The sequence below is a fragment of the Heterodontus francisci genome, chromosome 44, assembly GCF_036365525.1.
Source record: "Heterodontus francisci isolate sHetFra1 chromosome 44, sHetFra1.hap1, whole genome shotgun sequence".
In the NCBI taxonomy this organism is placed as follows: Eukaryota; Metazoa; Chordata; class Chondrichthyes; order Heterodontiformes; family Heterodontidae; genus Heterodontus; species Heterodontus francisci.
In genome coordinates this window covers 25,040,232-25,053,435 of record NC_090414.1, presented here as the reverse complement: position 1 = coordinate 25,053,435, position 13,204 = coordinate 25,040,232, and the positions used below count along the sequence as shown (strand labels likewise).

General features: G+C 54.6%; 1 protein-coding gene across 3 annotated transcripts in view; it reads left to right on the top strand.

Moving 5' to 3' along the window:
• LOC137355862 (histone acetyltransferase KAT5) overlaps positions 1–13,204 on the top strand; it is a 71,299-nt gene that overhangs the window by 36,813 nt on the left and 21,282 nt on the right. For 2 of the 3 annotated variants that reach the window (XM_068021457.1, XM_068021454.1), the window contains exons 3-4: positions 10,181–10,317; positions 12,775–12,840. In XM_068021457.1, coding sequence (XP_067877558.1) covers positions 10,181–10,317; positions 12,775–12,840 — 203 coding nt within the window. The remainder of the gene's footprint in view (positions 1–10,180; positions 10,318–12,774; positions 12,841–13,204) is intronic. The other variant, XM_068021455.1, reaches the window with a different exon arrangement.

The window sequence follows — 13,204 nt, the reverse complement described above, 5'->3', positions numbered from 1 at the left end:
GGTGGGGACTGGTCTGTCACTGTATAACACTGGGGTACAGTACTGGTGGGGACTGGTCTGTCGCTGTATAACACTGGGGTGCAGTACTGGTGGGGACTGGTCTGTCACTGTATAGCACTGGGGTACAGTACTGGTGGGGACTGGTCTGTCACTGTATAACACTGGGGTACAGTACTGGTGGGGACTGGTCTGTCACTGTATAGCACTGGGGTACAGTACTGGTGGGGACTGGTCTGTCACTGTATAACACTGGGGTACAGTACTGGTGGGGACTGGCCTGTCACTGTATAGCACTGGGGTACAGTACTGGTGGGGACAGGTCTGTCACTGTATAACACTGGGGTACAGTACTGGTGGGGACAGGTCTGTCACTATAACACTGGGGTACAGTACTGGTGGGTACACGTTTGTCACTGTGTTGCACTGGGGTACAGTACTGGTGGGGACAGGTCTGTCACTGTATAGCACTGGGGTACAGTACTGGTGGGGACAGGTCTGTCACTGTATCGCACTGGGGTACAGTACTGGTGGGGACTGGTCTGTCACTGTTTAACACTGGGGTACAGTACTGGTGGGGACAGGTCTGTCACTGTATAGCACTGGGGTACAGTACTGGTGGGGACATGTCTGTCACTGTATAGCACTGGGGTACAGTACTGGTGGGGACTGGTCTGTCACTGTGTAACACTGGGGTACAGTACTGGTGGGGACTGGTCTGTCACTATATAACACTGGGGTACAGTACTGGTGGGGACTGGTCTGTCACTGTATAGCACTGGGGTACAGTACTGGTGGGGACTGGTCTGTCACTGTATAACACTGGGGTACAGTACTGGTGGGGACTGGTCTGTTGCTGTATAACACTGGGGTGCAGTACTGGTGGGGACTGGTCTGTCACTGTATAGCACTGGGGTACAGTACTGGTGGGGACTGGTCTGTCACTGTATAACACTGGGGTACAGTACTGGTGGGGACTAGTCTGTCACTGTATAGCACTGGGGTACAGTCCTGGTGGGGACAGGTCTGTCACTGTGTAGTACTGGGGTACAGTACTGGTGGGGACAGGTCTGTCACTGTATAAGACTAGGGTACAGTACTGGTGGGTACACGTTTGTCACTGTGTTGCACTGGGGTACAGTACTGGTGGGGACAGGTCTGTCACTGTATAGCACTGGGGTACAGTACTGGTGGGGACAGGTCTGTCACTGTATAGCACTGGGGTACAGTACTGGTGGGGACAGGTCTGTCACTGTATAGCACTGGGGTACAGTACTGGTGGGGACATGTCTGTCACTGTATAGCACTGGGGTACAGTACTGGTGGGGACATGTCTCTCACTGTATAGCACTGGGGTACAGTACTGGTGTGGACAGGTCTGTTACTGTATAGCACTGGGGTACAGTACTGGTGGGGACTGGTCTGTCACTGTTTAACACTGGGGTACAGTACTGGTGGGGACAGGTCTGTCACTGTATAGCACTGGGGTACAGTCCTGGTGGGGACAGGTCTGTCACTGTATAGCACTGGGGTACAGTACTGGTGGGGACATGTCTGTCACTGTATAGCACTGGGGTACAGTACTGGTGAGTACAGGTCTGTCACTGTACAGCACTGGGGTACAGTACTGGTGGGGACAGGTCTGTCACTGTATAGCACTGGGGTACAGTTCTGGTGGGGACATGTCTGTCACTGTATAGCACTGGGGTACAGTACTGGTGGGGACAGGTCTGTCACTGTATAGCACTGGGGTACAGTACTGGTGGGGACAGGTCTGTCACTGTATAGCACTGGGGTACTGTACTGGTGGGGACATGTCTGTCACTGTATAGCACTGGGGTACAGTACTGGTGGGGACGGGTCTGTCACTGTGTAACACTGGGGTACGGTACTGGTGGGGACAGGTCTGTCACTGTATAGCACTGGGGTACAGTACTGGTGGGGACTGGTCTGTCACTGTATAACACTGGGGTACAGTACTGGTGGGGAGTGGTCTGTCACTGTATAACACTGCGGTACAGTCCTGGTGGGGACAGGTCTGTCACTGTATAGCACTGGGGTACAGTACTGGTGAGGACGGGTCTGTCACTGTGTAACACTGGGGTACAGTACTGGTGGGGACATGTCTGTCACTGTATAGCACTGGGGTACAGTTCTGGTGGGGACTGGTCTGTCACTGTATAACACTGGGGTACAGTACTGGTGGGGACAGGTCTGTCACTGTATAACACTGGGGTACAGTACTGGTGGGGACTGGTCTGTCACTGTGTAACACTGGGGTACAGTACTGGTGGGGACTGGTCTGTCACTATATAACACTGGGGTACAGTACTGGTGGGGACTGGTCTGTCACTGTATAGCACTGGGGTACAGTTCTGGTGGGGACTGGTCTGTCACTGTATAACACTGGGGTACAGTACTGGTGGGGACTGGTCTGTTGCTGTATAACACTGGGGTGCAGTACTGGTGGGGACTGGTCTGTCACTGTATAGCACTGGGGTACAGTACTGGTGGGGACTGGTCTGTCACTGTATAACACTGGGGTACAGTACTGGTGGGGACTGGTCTGTCACTGTATAGCACTGGGGTACAGTACTGGTGGGGACTGGTCTGTCACTGTATAACACTGGGGTACAGTACTGGTGGGGACTGGCCTGTCACTGTATAGCACTGGGGTACAGTTCTGGTGGGGACAGGTCTGTCACTGTATAACACTGGGGTACAGTACTGGTGGGGACAGGTCTGTCACTATAACACTGGGGTACAGTACTGGTGGGTACACGTTTGTTACTGTGTTGCACTGGGGTACAGTACTGGTGGGGACAGGTCTGTCACTGTATAGCACTGGGGTACAGTACTGGTGGGGACAGGTCTGTCACTGTATAGCACTGGGGTACAGTACTGGTGGGGACAGGTCTGTCACTGTATAGCACTGGGGTACAGTACTGGTGGGGACATGTCTGTCACTGTATAGCACTGGGGTACAGTACTGGTGGGGACATGTCTCTCACTGTATAGCACTGGGGTACAGTACTGGTGGGGACAGGTCTGTCACTGTATCGCACTGGGGTACAGTACTGGTGGGGACTGGTCTGTCACTGTTTAACACTGGGGTACAGTACTGGTGGGGACAGGTCTGTCACTGTATAGCACTGGGGTACAGTACTGGTGGGGACATGTCTGTCACTGTATAGCACTGGGGTACAGTACTGGTGAGTACAGGTCTGTCACTGTATAGCACTGGGGTACAGTACTGGTGGGGACAGGTCTGTCACTGTATAGCACTGGGGTACAGTACTGGTGGGGACATGTCTGTCACTGTATAGCACTGGGGTACAGTACTGGTGGGGATGGGTCTGTCACTGTGTAACACTGGGGTACGGTACTGGTGGGGACAGGTCTGTCACTGTATAGCACTGGGGTACAGTACTGGTGGGGACTGGTCTGTCACTGTATAACACTGGGGTACAGTACTGGTGGGGACAGGTCTGTCACTGTATAACACTGGGGTACAGTACTGGTGGGGACGGGTCTGTCACTATAACACTGGGGTACAGTACTGGTGGGGAGTGGTCTGTCACTGTATAGCACTGGGGTACAGTACTGGTGGGGACTGGTCTGTCACTGTATAACACTGGGGTACAGTCCTGGTGGGGACAGGTATGTCACTGTACAGCACTGGGGTACAGTACTGGTGAGGACGGGTCTGTCACTGTGTAACACTGGGGTACAGTACTGGTGGGGACATGTCTGTCACTGTATAGCACTGGGGTACAGTTCTGGTGGGGACTGGTCTGTCACTGTATAACACTGGGCTACAGTACTGGTGGGGACAGGTCTGTCACTGTATAACACTGGGGTACAGTACTGGTGGGGACTGGTCTGTCACTGTGTAACACTGGGGTACAGTACTGGTGGGGACTGGTCTGTCACTATATAGCACTGGGGTACAGTACTGGTGGGGACTGGTCTGTCACTGTATAACACTGGGGTACAGTACTGGTGGGGACTGGTCTGTCGCTGTATAACACTGGGGTGCAGTACTGGTGGGGACTGGTCTGTCGCTGTATAACACTGGGGTGCAGTACTGGTGGGGACTGGTCTGTCACTGTATAACACTGGGGTACAGTACTGGTGGGGTGTGGTCTGTCACTGTATAGCACTGGGGTACAGTACTGGTGGGGACAGGTCTGTCACTGTATAACACTGGGGTACAGTACTGGTGGGGACTGGTCTGTCACTGTATAACACTGGGGTACAGTACTGGTGGGGACAGGTCTGTCACTGTATCACACTGGGGTACAGTACTGGTGTGGACAGGTCTGTCACTGTATAACACTGGGGTACAGTACTGGTGGGGACTGGTCTGTCACTGTATAACACTGGGGTACAGTACTGGTGGGGACTGGTCTGTCACTGTATAACACTGGGGTGCAGTACTGGTGGGGACAGGTCTGTAACTGTATAACACTGGGGTACAGTACTGGTGGGGACGGGTCTGTCACTGTGTAACACTGGGGTACGGTACTGGTGGGGACTGGTCTGTCACTGTATAACACTGGGGTACAGTACTGGTGGGGACAGGTCTGTCACTGTATAACACTGGGGTACAGTACTGGTGGGGACGGGTCTGTCACCATAACACTGGGGTACAGTATTGGTGGGGAGTGGTCTGTCACTGTATAACACTGGGGTACAGTACTGGTGGGGACTGGTCTGTCACTGTGTAACACTGGGGTACAGTACTGGTGGGGACTGGTCTGTCACTGTGTAGCACTGGGGTACAGTCCTGGTGGGGACAGGTCTGTCACTGTATAGCACTGGGGTACAGTACTGGTGGGGACTGGTCTGTCACTGTATAACACTGGGGTACAGTCCTGGTGGGGACAGGTCTGTCACTGTATAGCACTGGGGTACAGTACTGGTGGGGACGGGTCTGTCACTGTGTAACACTGGGGTACAGTACTGGTGGGGACATGTCTGTCACTGTATAGCACTGGGGTACAGTTCTGGTGGGGACTGGTCTGTCACTGTATAACACTGGGGTACAGTACTGGTGGGGACAGGTCTGTCACTGTATAACACTGGGGTACAGTACTGGTGGGGACGGGTCTGTCACAAAATCACTGGGGTTCAGTCCTGGTGGGGACTGGTCTGTCACTGTATAACACTGGGGTACAGTCCTGGTGGGGACAGGTCTGTCACTGTATAGCACTGGGGTACAGTACTGGTGGGGACTGGTCTGTCACTGTCTAACACTGGGGTACAGTCCTGGTGGGGACAGGTCTGTCACTGTATAGCACTGGGGTACAGTACTGGTGGGGACGGGTCTGTCACTGTGTAACACTGGGGTACGGTACTGGTGGGGACATGTCTGTCACTGTATAGCACTGGGGTACAGTTCTGGTGGGGACTGGTCTGTCACTGTATAACACTGGGGTACAGTACTGGTGGGGAAAGGTCTGTCACTGTATAACACTGGGGTACAGTACTGGTCTGTCACTGTGTAACACTGGGGTACAGTACTGGTGGGGACAGGTCTGTCACTGTATAACACTGGGGTACAGTACTGGTGGGGACGGGTCTGTCACAAAAGCACTGGGGTTCAGTACTGGTGGGGACTGGTCTGTCACTGTATAACACTGGGGTACAGTACTGGTGGGGACTGGTCTGTCACTGTATAGCACTGGGGTACAGTACTGGTGGGGACAGGTCTGTCAATGTATAGCACTGGGGTCCAGTACTGGTGGGGACATGTCTGTCACTGTATAGCACTGGGGTACAGTACTGGTGGGGACGGGTCTGTCACTGTGTAACACTGGGGTACGGTACTGGTGGGGACAGGTCTGTCACTGTATAGCACTGGGGTACAGTACTGGTGGGGACTGGTCTGTCACTGTATAACACTGGGGTACAGTACTGGTGGGGACAGGTCTGTCACTGTATAACACTGGGGTACAGTACTGGTGGGGACGGGTCTGTCACTATAACACTGGGGTACAGTACTGGTGGGGAGTGGTCTGTCACTGTATAACACTGGGGTACAGTACTGGTGGGGACTGGTCTGTCACTGTATAACACTGGGGTACAGTCCTGGTGGGGACAGGTCTGTCACTGTATAGCACTGGGGTACAGTACTGGTGGGGACGGGTCTGTCACTGTGTAACACTGGGGTACAGTACTGGTGGGGACATGTCTGTCATCGTATAGCACTGGGGTACAGTTCTGGTGGGGACTGGTCTGTCACTGTATAACACTGGGGTACAGTACTGGTGGGGACAGGTCTGTCACTGTATAACACTGGGGTACAGTACTGGTGGGGACTGGTCTGTCACTGTGTAACACTGGGGTACAGTACTGGTGGGGACTGGTCTGTCACTATATAACACTGGGGTACAGTACTGGTGGGGACTGGTCTGTCACTGTATAGCACTGGGGCACAGTACTGGTGGGGACTGGTCTGTCACTGTATAACACTGGGGTACAGTCCTGGTGGGGACTGGTCTGTCGCTGTCTAACACTGGGGTGCAGTACTGGTGGGGACTGGTCTGTCACTGTATAGCACTGGGGTACAGTACTGGTGGGGACTGGTCTGTCACTGTATAACACTGGGGTACAGTACTGGTGGGGACTGGTCTGTCACTGTATAGCACTGGGGTACAGCCCTGGTGGGGACAGGTCTGTCACTGTGTAGTACTGGGGTACAGTACTGGTGGGGACAGGTCTGTCACTGTATAGCACTGGGGTACAGTACTGGTGGGGACAGGTCTGTCACTGTATAGCACTGGGGTACAGTACTGGTGGGGACAGGTCTGTCACTGTATAGCACTGGGGTACAGTACTGGTGGGGACATGTCTGTCACTGTATAGCACTGGGGTACAGTACTGGTGGGGACATGTCTCTCACTGTATAGCACTGGGGTACAGTACTGGTGGGGACAGGTCTGTCACTGTATAGCACTGGGGTACAGTACTGGTGGGGACTGGTCTGTCACTGTTTAACACTGGGGTACAGTACTGGTGGGGACAGGTCTGTCACTGTATAGCACTGGGGTACAGTCCTGGTGGGGACAGGTCTGTCACTGTATAGCACTGGGGTACAGTACTGGTGGGGACATGTCTGTCACTGTATAGCACTGGGGTACAGTACTGGTGAGTACAGGTCTGTCACTGTATAGCACTGGGTTACAGTACTGGTGGGGACAGGTCTGTCACTGTATAGCACTGGGGTACAGTACTGGTGGGGGACATGTCTGTCACTGTATAGCACTGGGGTACAGTACTGGTGGGGACAGGTCTGTCACTGTATAGCACTGGGGTACAGTACTGGTGGGGACAGGTCTGTCACTGTATAGCACTGGGGTACAGTACTGGTGGGGACATGTCTGTCACTGTAGAGCACTGGGGTACAGTACTGGTGGGGACGGGTCTATCACTGTGTAACACTGGGGTACGGTACTGGTGGGGACAGGTCTGTCACTGTATAGCACTGGGGTACAGTACTGGTGGGGACTGGTCTGTCACTGTATAACACTGGGGTACAGTACTGGTGGGGACAGGTCTGTCACTGTATAACACTGGGGTACAGTACTGGTGGGGACGGGTCTGTCACTATAACACTGGGGTACAGTACTGGTGGGGAGTGGTCTGTCACTGTATAACACTGGGGTACAGTACTGGTGGGGACTGGTCTGTCACTGTATAACACTGGGGTACAGTCCTGGTGGGGACAGGTCTGTCACTGTATAGCACTGGGGTACAGTACTGGTGAGGACGGGTCTGTCACTGTGTAACACTGGGGTACAGTACTGGTGGGGACATGTCTGTCACTGTATAGCACTGGGGTACAGTTCTGGTGGGGACTGGTCTGTCACTGTATAACACTGGGGTACAGTACTGGTGGGGACAGGTCTGTCACTGTATAACACTGGGGTACAGTACTGGTGGGGACTGGTCTGTCACTGTGTAACACTGGGGTACAGTACTGGTGGGGACTGGTCTGTCACTATATAACACTGGGGTACAGTACTGGTGGGGACTGGTCTGTCACTGTATAGCACTGGGGTACAGTACTGGTGGGGACTGGTCTGTCACTGTATAACACCGGGGTACAGTACTGGTGGGGACTGGTCTGTCGCTGTATAACACTGGGGTGCAGTACTGGTGGGGACTGGTCTGTCACTGTATAGCACTGGGGTACAGTACTGGTGGGGACTGGTCTGTCACTGTATAACACTGGGGTACAGTACTGGTGGGGACTGGTCTGTCACTGTATAGCACTGGGGTACAGTACTGGTGGGGACTGGTCTGTCACTGTATAACACTGGGGTACAGTACTGGTGGGGCCTGTCACTGTATAGCACTGGGGTACAGTACTGGTGGGGACAGGTCTGTCACTATAACACTGGGGTACAGTACTGGTGGGTACACGTTTGTCACTGTGTTGCACTGGGGTACAGTACTGGTGGGGACAGGTCTGTCACTGTATAGCACTGGGGTACAGTACTGGTGGGGACAGGTCTGTCACTGTATAGCACTGGGGTACAGTACTGGTGGGGACAGGTCTGTCACTGTATAGCACTGGGGTACAGTACTGGTGGGGACATGTCTGTCACTGTTTAACACTGGGGTACAGTACTGGTGGGGACAGGTCTGTCACTGTATAGCACTGGGGTACGGTACTGGTGGGGACAGGTCTGTCACTGTATAGCACTGGGGTACAGTACTGGTGGGGACTGGTCTGTCACTGTATAACACTGGGGTACAGTACTGGTGGGGACAGGTCTGTCACTGTATAACACTGGGGTACAGTACTGGTGGGGACGGGTCTGTCACTATAACACTGGGGTACAGTACTGGTGGGGAGTGGTCTGTCACTGTATAACACTGGGGTACAGTACTGGTGGGGACTGGTCTGTCACTGTATAACACTGGGGTACAGTCCTGGTGGGGACAGGTCTGTCACTGTATAGCACTGGGGTACAGTACTGGTGAGGACGGGTCTGTCACTGTGTAACACTGGGGTACAGTACTGGTGGGGACATGTCTGTCACTGTATAGCACTGGGGTACAGTTCTGGTGGGGACTGGTCTGTCACTGTATAACACTGGGGTACAGTACTGGTGGGGACAGGTCTGTCACTGTATAACACTGGGGTACAGTACTGGTGGGGACTGGTCTGTCACTGTGTAACACTGGGGTACAGTACTGGTGGGGACAGGTCTGTCACTGTATAACACTGGGGTACAGTACTGGTGGGGACTGGTCTGTCACTGTATAACACTGGGGTACAGTACTGGTGGGGACTGGTCTGTCACTGTATAACACTGGGGTACAGTACTGGTGGGGACTGGTCTGTCACTGTATAACACTGGGGTGCAGTACTGGTGGGGACAGGTCTGTCACTGTATAACACTGGGGTACAGTACTGGTGGGGACAGGTCTGTCACTGTATAACACTGGGGTACAGTACCGGTGGGGACAGGTCTGTCACTGTATAGCACTGGGGTACACCCCGGTGCTCAGTCATTGGAGTATATTCAAGGAATAAGGGCGATAGATTTTTGGGAACTGAGGGGTAGAGCAGGAAAGTGCAGTCGAGCTGGAAGATCAGCCATGATCTTATCGAATGGTGCAGCAGGATCGAGGGGCCGAATGGCCTCCTTCTGCTCCTTTTCCAGTATTCTCCATGTCTCATTTAAAATGGGTATTAATGAACCAGTCAGCTTTTTCCAGCAGTCCGACAGCCTCATGGTGACTTTGACTGAGACCCCAGACTTTTATTTCAATAAAACTGGAATTCTCAAACTGCCCGGGGTGATGTTTGAACCCTGTTCTCTGGATTACCCGTCCCTTAAACACTACCCCCCCACCTCCCCCCCGCAACGCCCAGCTCTGGCCCCCCTCGGCCTGGATTGTGGGCTGGGGTCTTTGGGGTGTTTGGATGCTTGAACCCAAGAAGCGAGAGCACGTTCCGCATTGAGCCAATGCTGACACCCTTATCAGTTCAGCCAGGAAATCTAGCAGCTGTGTCCCAGGAGCTGCCAGGACAGCATTGCGTTGATCATGGGTGGGGTGGGGAGAGGTGTATGTTAGAGAGATTGTGGGGAGTGTGGGTGGGGGCTGTCACTGGAGTGAAGTTGTTGCTGGTGAATGATTCAAACCTCGTTCTACTTCTTTACAGTCAACAAGCGTTTGGATGAGTGGGTGACTCCCGAGAGGTTGGACTTGAAGAAAATACAGTTCCCGAAAAAGGAGGCCAAGACTCCCACCAAGAATGGGCTCTCAGGCTCCAGGCCGAGCTCCCCTGAGAGGGAATTGGTAAAGACCTACTGCTTTGTTTCATTTGGCCCAGGCCCAGAGCCGTTAGTGAGAGAGTGAGATAGGGATGGCGGAGGGTAAGAGGGTCTGCAGGCAGGAAGTGTGGGGAGGGTGAGGGGGGCTATGGGGAAAGGGTATGGTAAGACAGGCTAAGGGGAGGGAGGGTAAGAGAAGGGCTAAATGGAGGTGAGGGTAATGGGGGTGAGAGAGGGGCTACGGGGAGGGGAGGGTAATGGGGGTGAGAGAGGGGCAACAAGGAGGGGAGGGTAATGGGGGTGAGAGAGGGGATACGGGGAGGGGAGGGTAATGGGGGTGAGAGAGGGGCTACGGGGAGGGGAGAGTAATGGGGGTGAGAGAGGGGCTACAGGGAGGGGAGAGTAAAGGGGGTGAGAGAGGGGATACGGGGAGGGGAGGGTAATGGGGGTGAGAGAGGGGCCACAAGGAGGGGGAGGGTAATGGGGGTGCGAGAGGGGCTACAGGGAGGGGAGAGTAAAGGGGGTGAGAGAGGGGCCACAAGGAGGGTAATGGGGGTGAGAGAGGGGCTACAGGGAGGGGAGGGTAATGGGGGTGAGAGAGGGGCTACAGGGAGGGGAGGGTAATGGGGGTGAGAGAGGGGCCACAAGGAGGGGAGGGTAATGGGGGTGAGAGAGGGGCCACAGGGAGGGTAATGGGGGTGAGAGAGGGGCCACAGGGAGGGTAATGGGGGTGAGAGAGGGGCCACAAGGAGGGGAGGGTAATGGGGGTGAGAGAGGGGCTACGGGGAAGGGAGGGTAATGGGGGTGAGAGAGGGGCCACAGGGAGGGTAATGGGGGTGAGAGAGGGGCTACGGGGAGGGGAGGGTAATGGGGGTGAGAGAGGGGCCACAGGGAGGGTAATGGGGGTGAGAGAGGGGCTACGGGGAGGGGAGGGTAATGGGGGTGAGAGAGGGGCCACAGGGAGGGTAATGGGGCTGAGAGAGGGGCCACAAGGAGGGGAGGGTAATGGGGGTGAGAGAGGGGCTACGGGGAAGGAGGGTAATGGGGTGTGAGAGAGGGGCCACAGGGAGGGTAATGGGGGTGAGAGAGGGGCTACGGGGAGGGGAGGGTAATGGGGGTGAGAGAGGGGCTACGGGGAGGGGAGGGTAATGGGGGTGAGAGAGGGGCCACAGGGAGGGGAGGGTAATGGGGCTGAGAGAGGGGCTACGGGGAAGGGAGGGTAATGGGGGTGAGAGAGGGGCCACAGGGAGGGTAATGGGGGTGAGAGAGGGGGCCACAGGGAGGGGAGGGTATTGGGGCTGAGAGAGGGGCTACGGGGAAGGGAGGGTAATGGGGGTGAGAGAGGGGCCACAGGGAGGGGAGGGTAATGGGGGTGAGAGAGGGGCCACAGGGAGGGTAATGGGGGTGAGAGAGGGGCCACAGGGAGGGGAGGGTATTGGGGCTGAGAGAGGGGCTACGGGGAAGGGAGGGTAATGGGGGTGAGAGAGGGGCCACAGGGAGGGGAGGGTAATGGGGGTGAGAGAGGGGCCACAGGGAGGGTAATGGGGGTGAGAGAAGGGCTACGGGGAGGGGAGGGTAATGGGGGTGAGAGAGGGGCTATAGGGAAGGGAGAGTAATGGTGGTGAGAAGAGGCTACAGGGAGGTAGGGGAGGAAGGGGGCTGTGAGAGGGGTTCTGGAGAGGGGAGGGTAAGGGAGGAATTCAGGGAAGGGTTAAAAGGGGGGTTTACGAGGTAAGAGGGGATGCAGAGAGGGGAAGGTAAGAAGGGTAATGGAAGATATGAAGGATTTTGGGGAGAGGGTTAAAAGAAGGGGAAGAGAGGGTTATGAAGAGACTGGAGGGTGAGCCTGTGGATACAGGGAGGGGGTTAAAAGAAGGGTTATGGGGAGGGGGTTAGGTACAAGGTAAGAAATGGGTTGCAGCGAGGGAGTTAAGAAAGAAGGAAAGACCTGCATTTGTGTAGCACCTTTCACAACCTCAAGATTCCCCAAAGTGCTGCAGAGCCAATGAAGATTCTGGTGAATGTGCACTGCACCCACTCTGAGGTCAATATCTCCATCCTGAGGTATCGTGCCCCAGAACTGAGTGCAGTTACTCCAGATGGGGGTCAAACCAGAGCCTGATATAAACTGTAACATAACTTCCATCCCTTTGTATTCCAGCCTCAATGAGACAAAGACCAAATGTCCTTTAGCCTTTTCATGTCGATTCTTTTGTACCTGTCCACTAGCTTTTAATGATTTCTGTGCTCAGGCCCCTTAATCTCTCTGTGCCTTTTCATTTCCGTGCTGTGTTAGCTGGTTTCAGTTGGGTGGCCATGATGGGGAGCAGTTACTTATGATGCCCCCGGCTGAGAGTGAGGTGTGGCGGAAGGAATGAGGGGGCTTTAGTGAGTCCTTGGAACATTTTTAAGCAAGGCGGAGCAGCCATTTATGTGTTTTTAGACCATGTACGTAAGTAACCTGATCTCTATTCCTCCTCAGAAGAAGACACTCGATCTCTCACTGCACTCTTCAACAGCAGGGATCGGCAAAACCATTCCAACGCCGGTACAGCATGTTTCTTAATAATATACCCGCAGGGCTCTACCTTGTTAATGTAATGAAATAACTGCCAATGGGAATCCTCGTGTCCTGCCCTGGGAACGGGTTTGCTGGGTTTTTCAGTCACCCATTTGCGCGTTGGAGCCACCTGCCCCCTACCATCCCCACCCACTCCCCCCCCCCCCGCCCCCCCCCCCCCCCCCCCCCCCAACGTCCTCCCTCCAGCCCTGCCCTCTGGAGTTTGTGTGAGCACGACTTAGTGCCCTCACCAGCTCTACACCCCTATGTTGGATGCCCAGCTTCCTCATTGCAGAGATTGATAAAGCTGAGACTGTTAGTCTCTCCTCAGTGCTGTTGCTGATCATTTGGG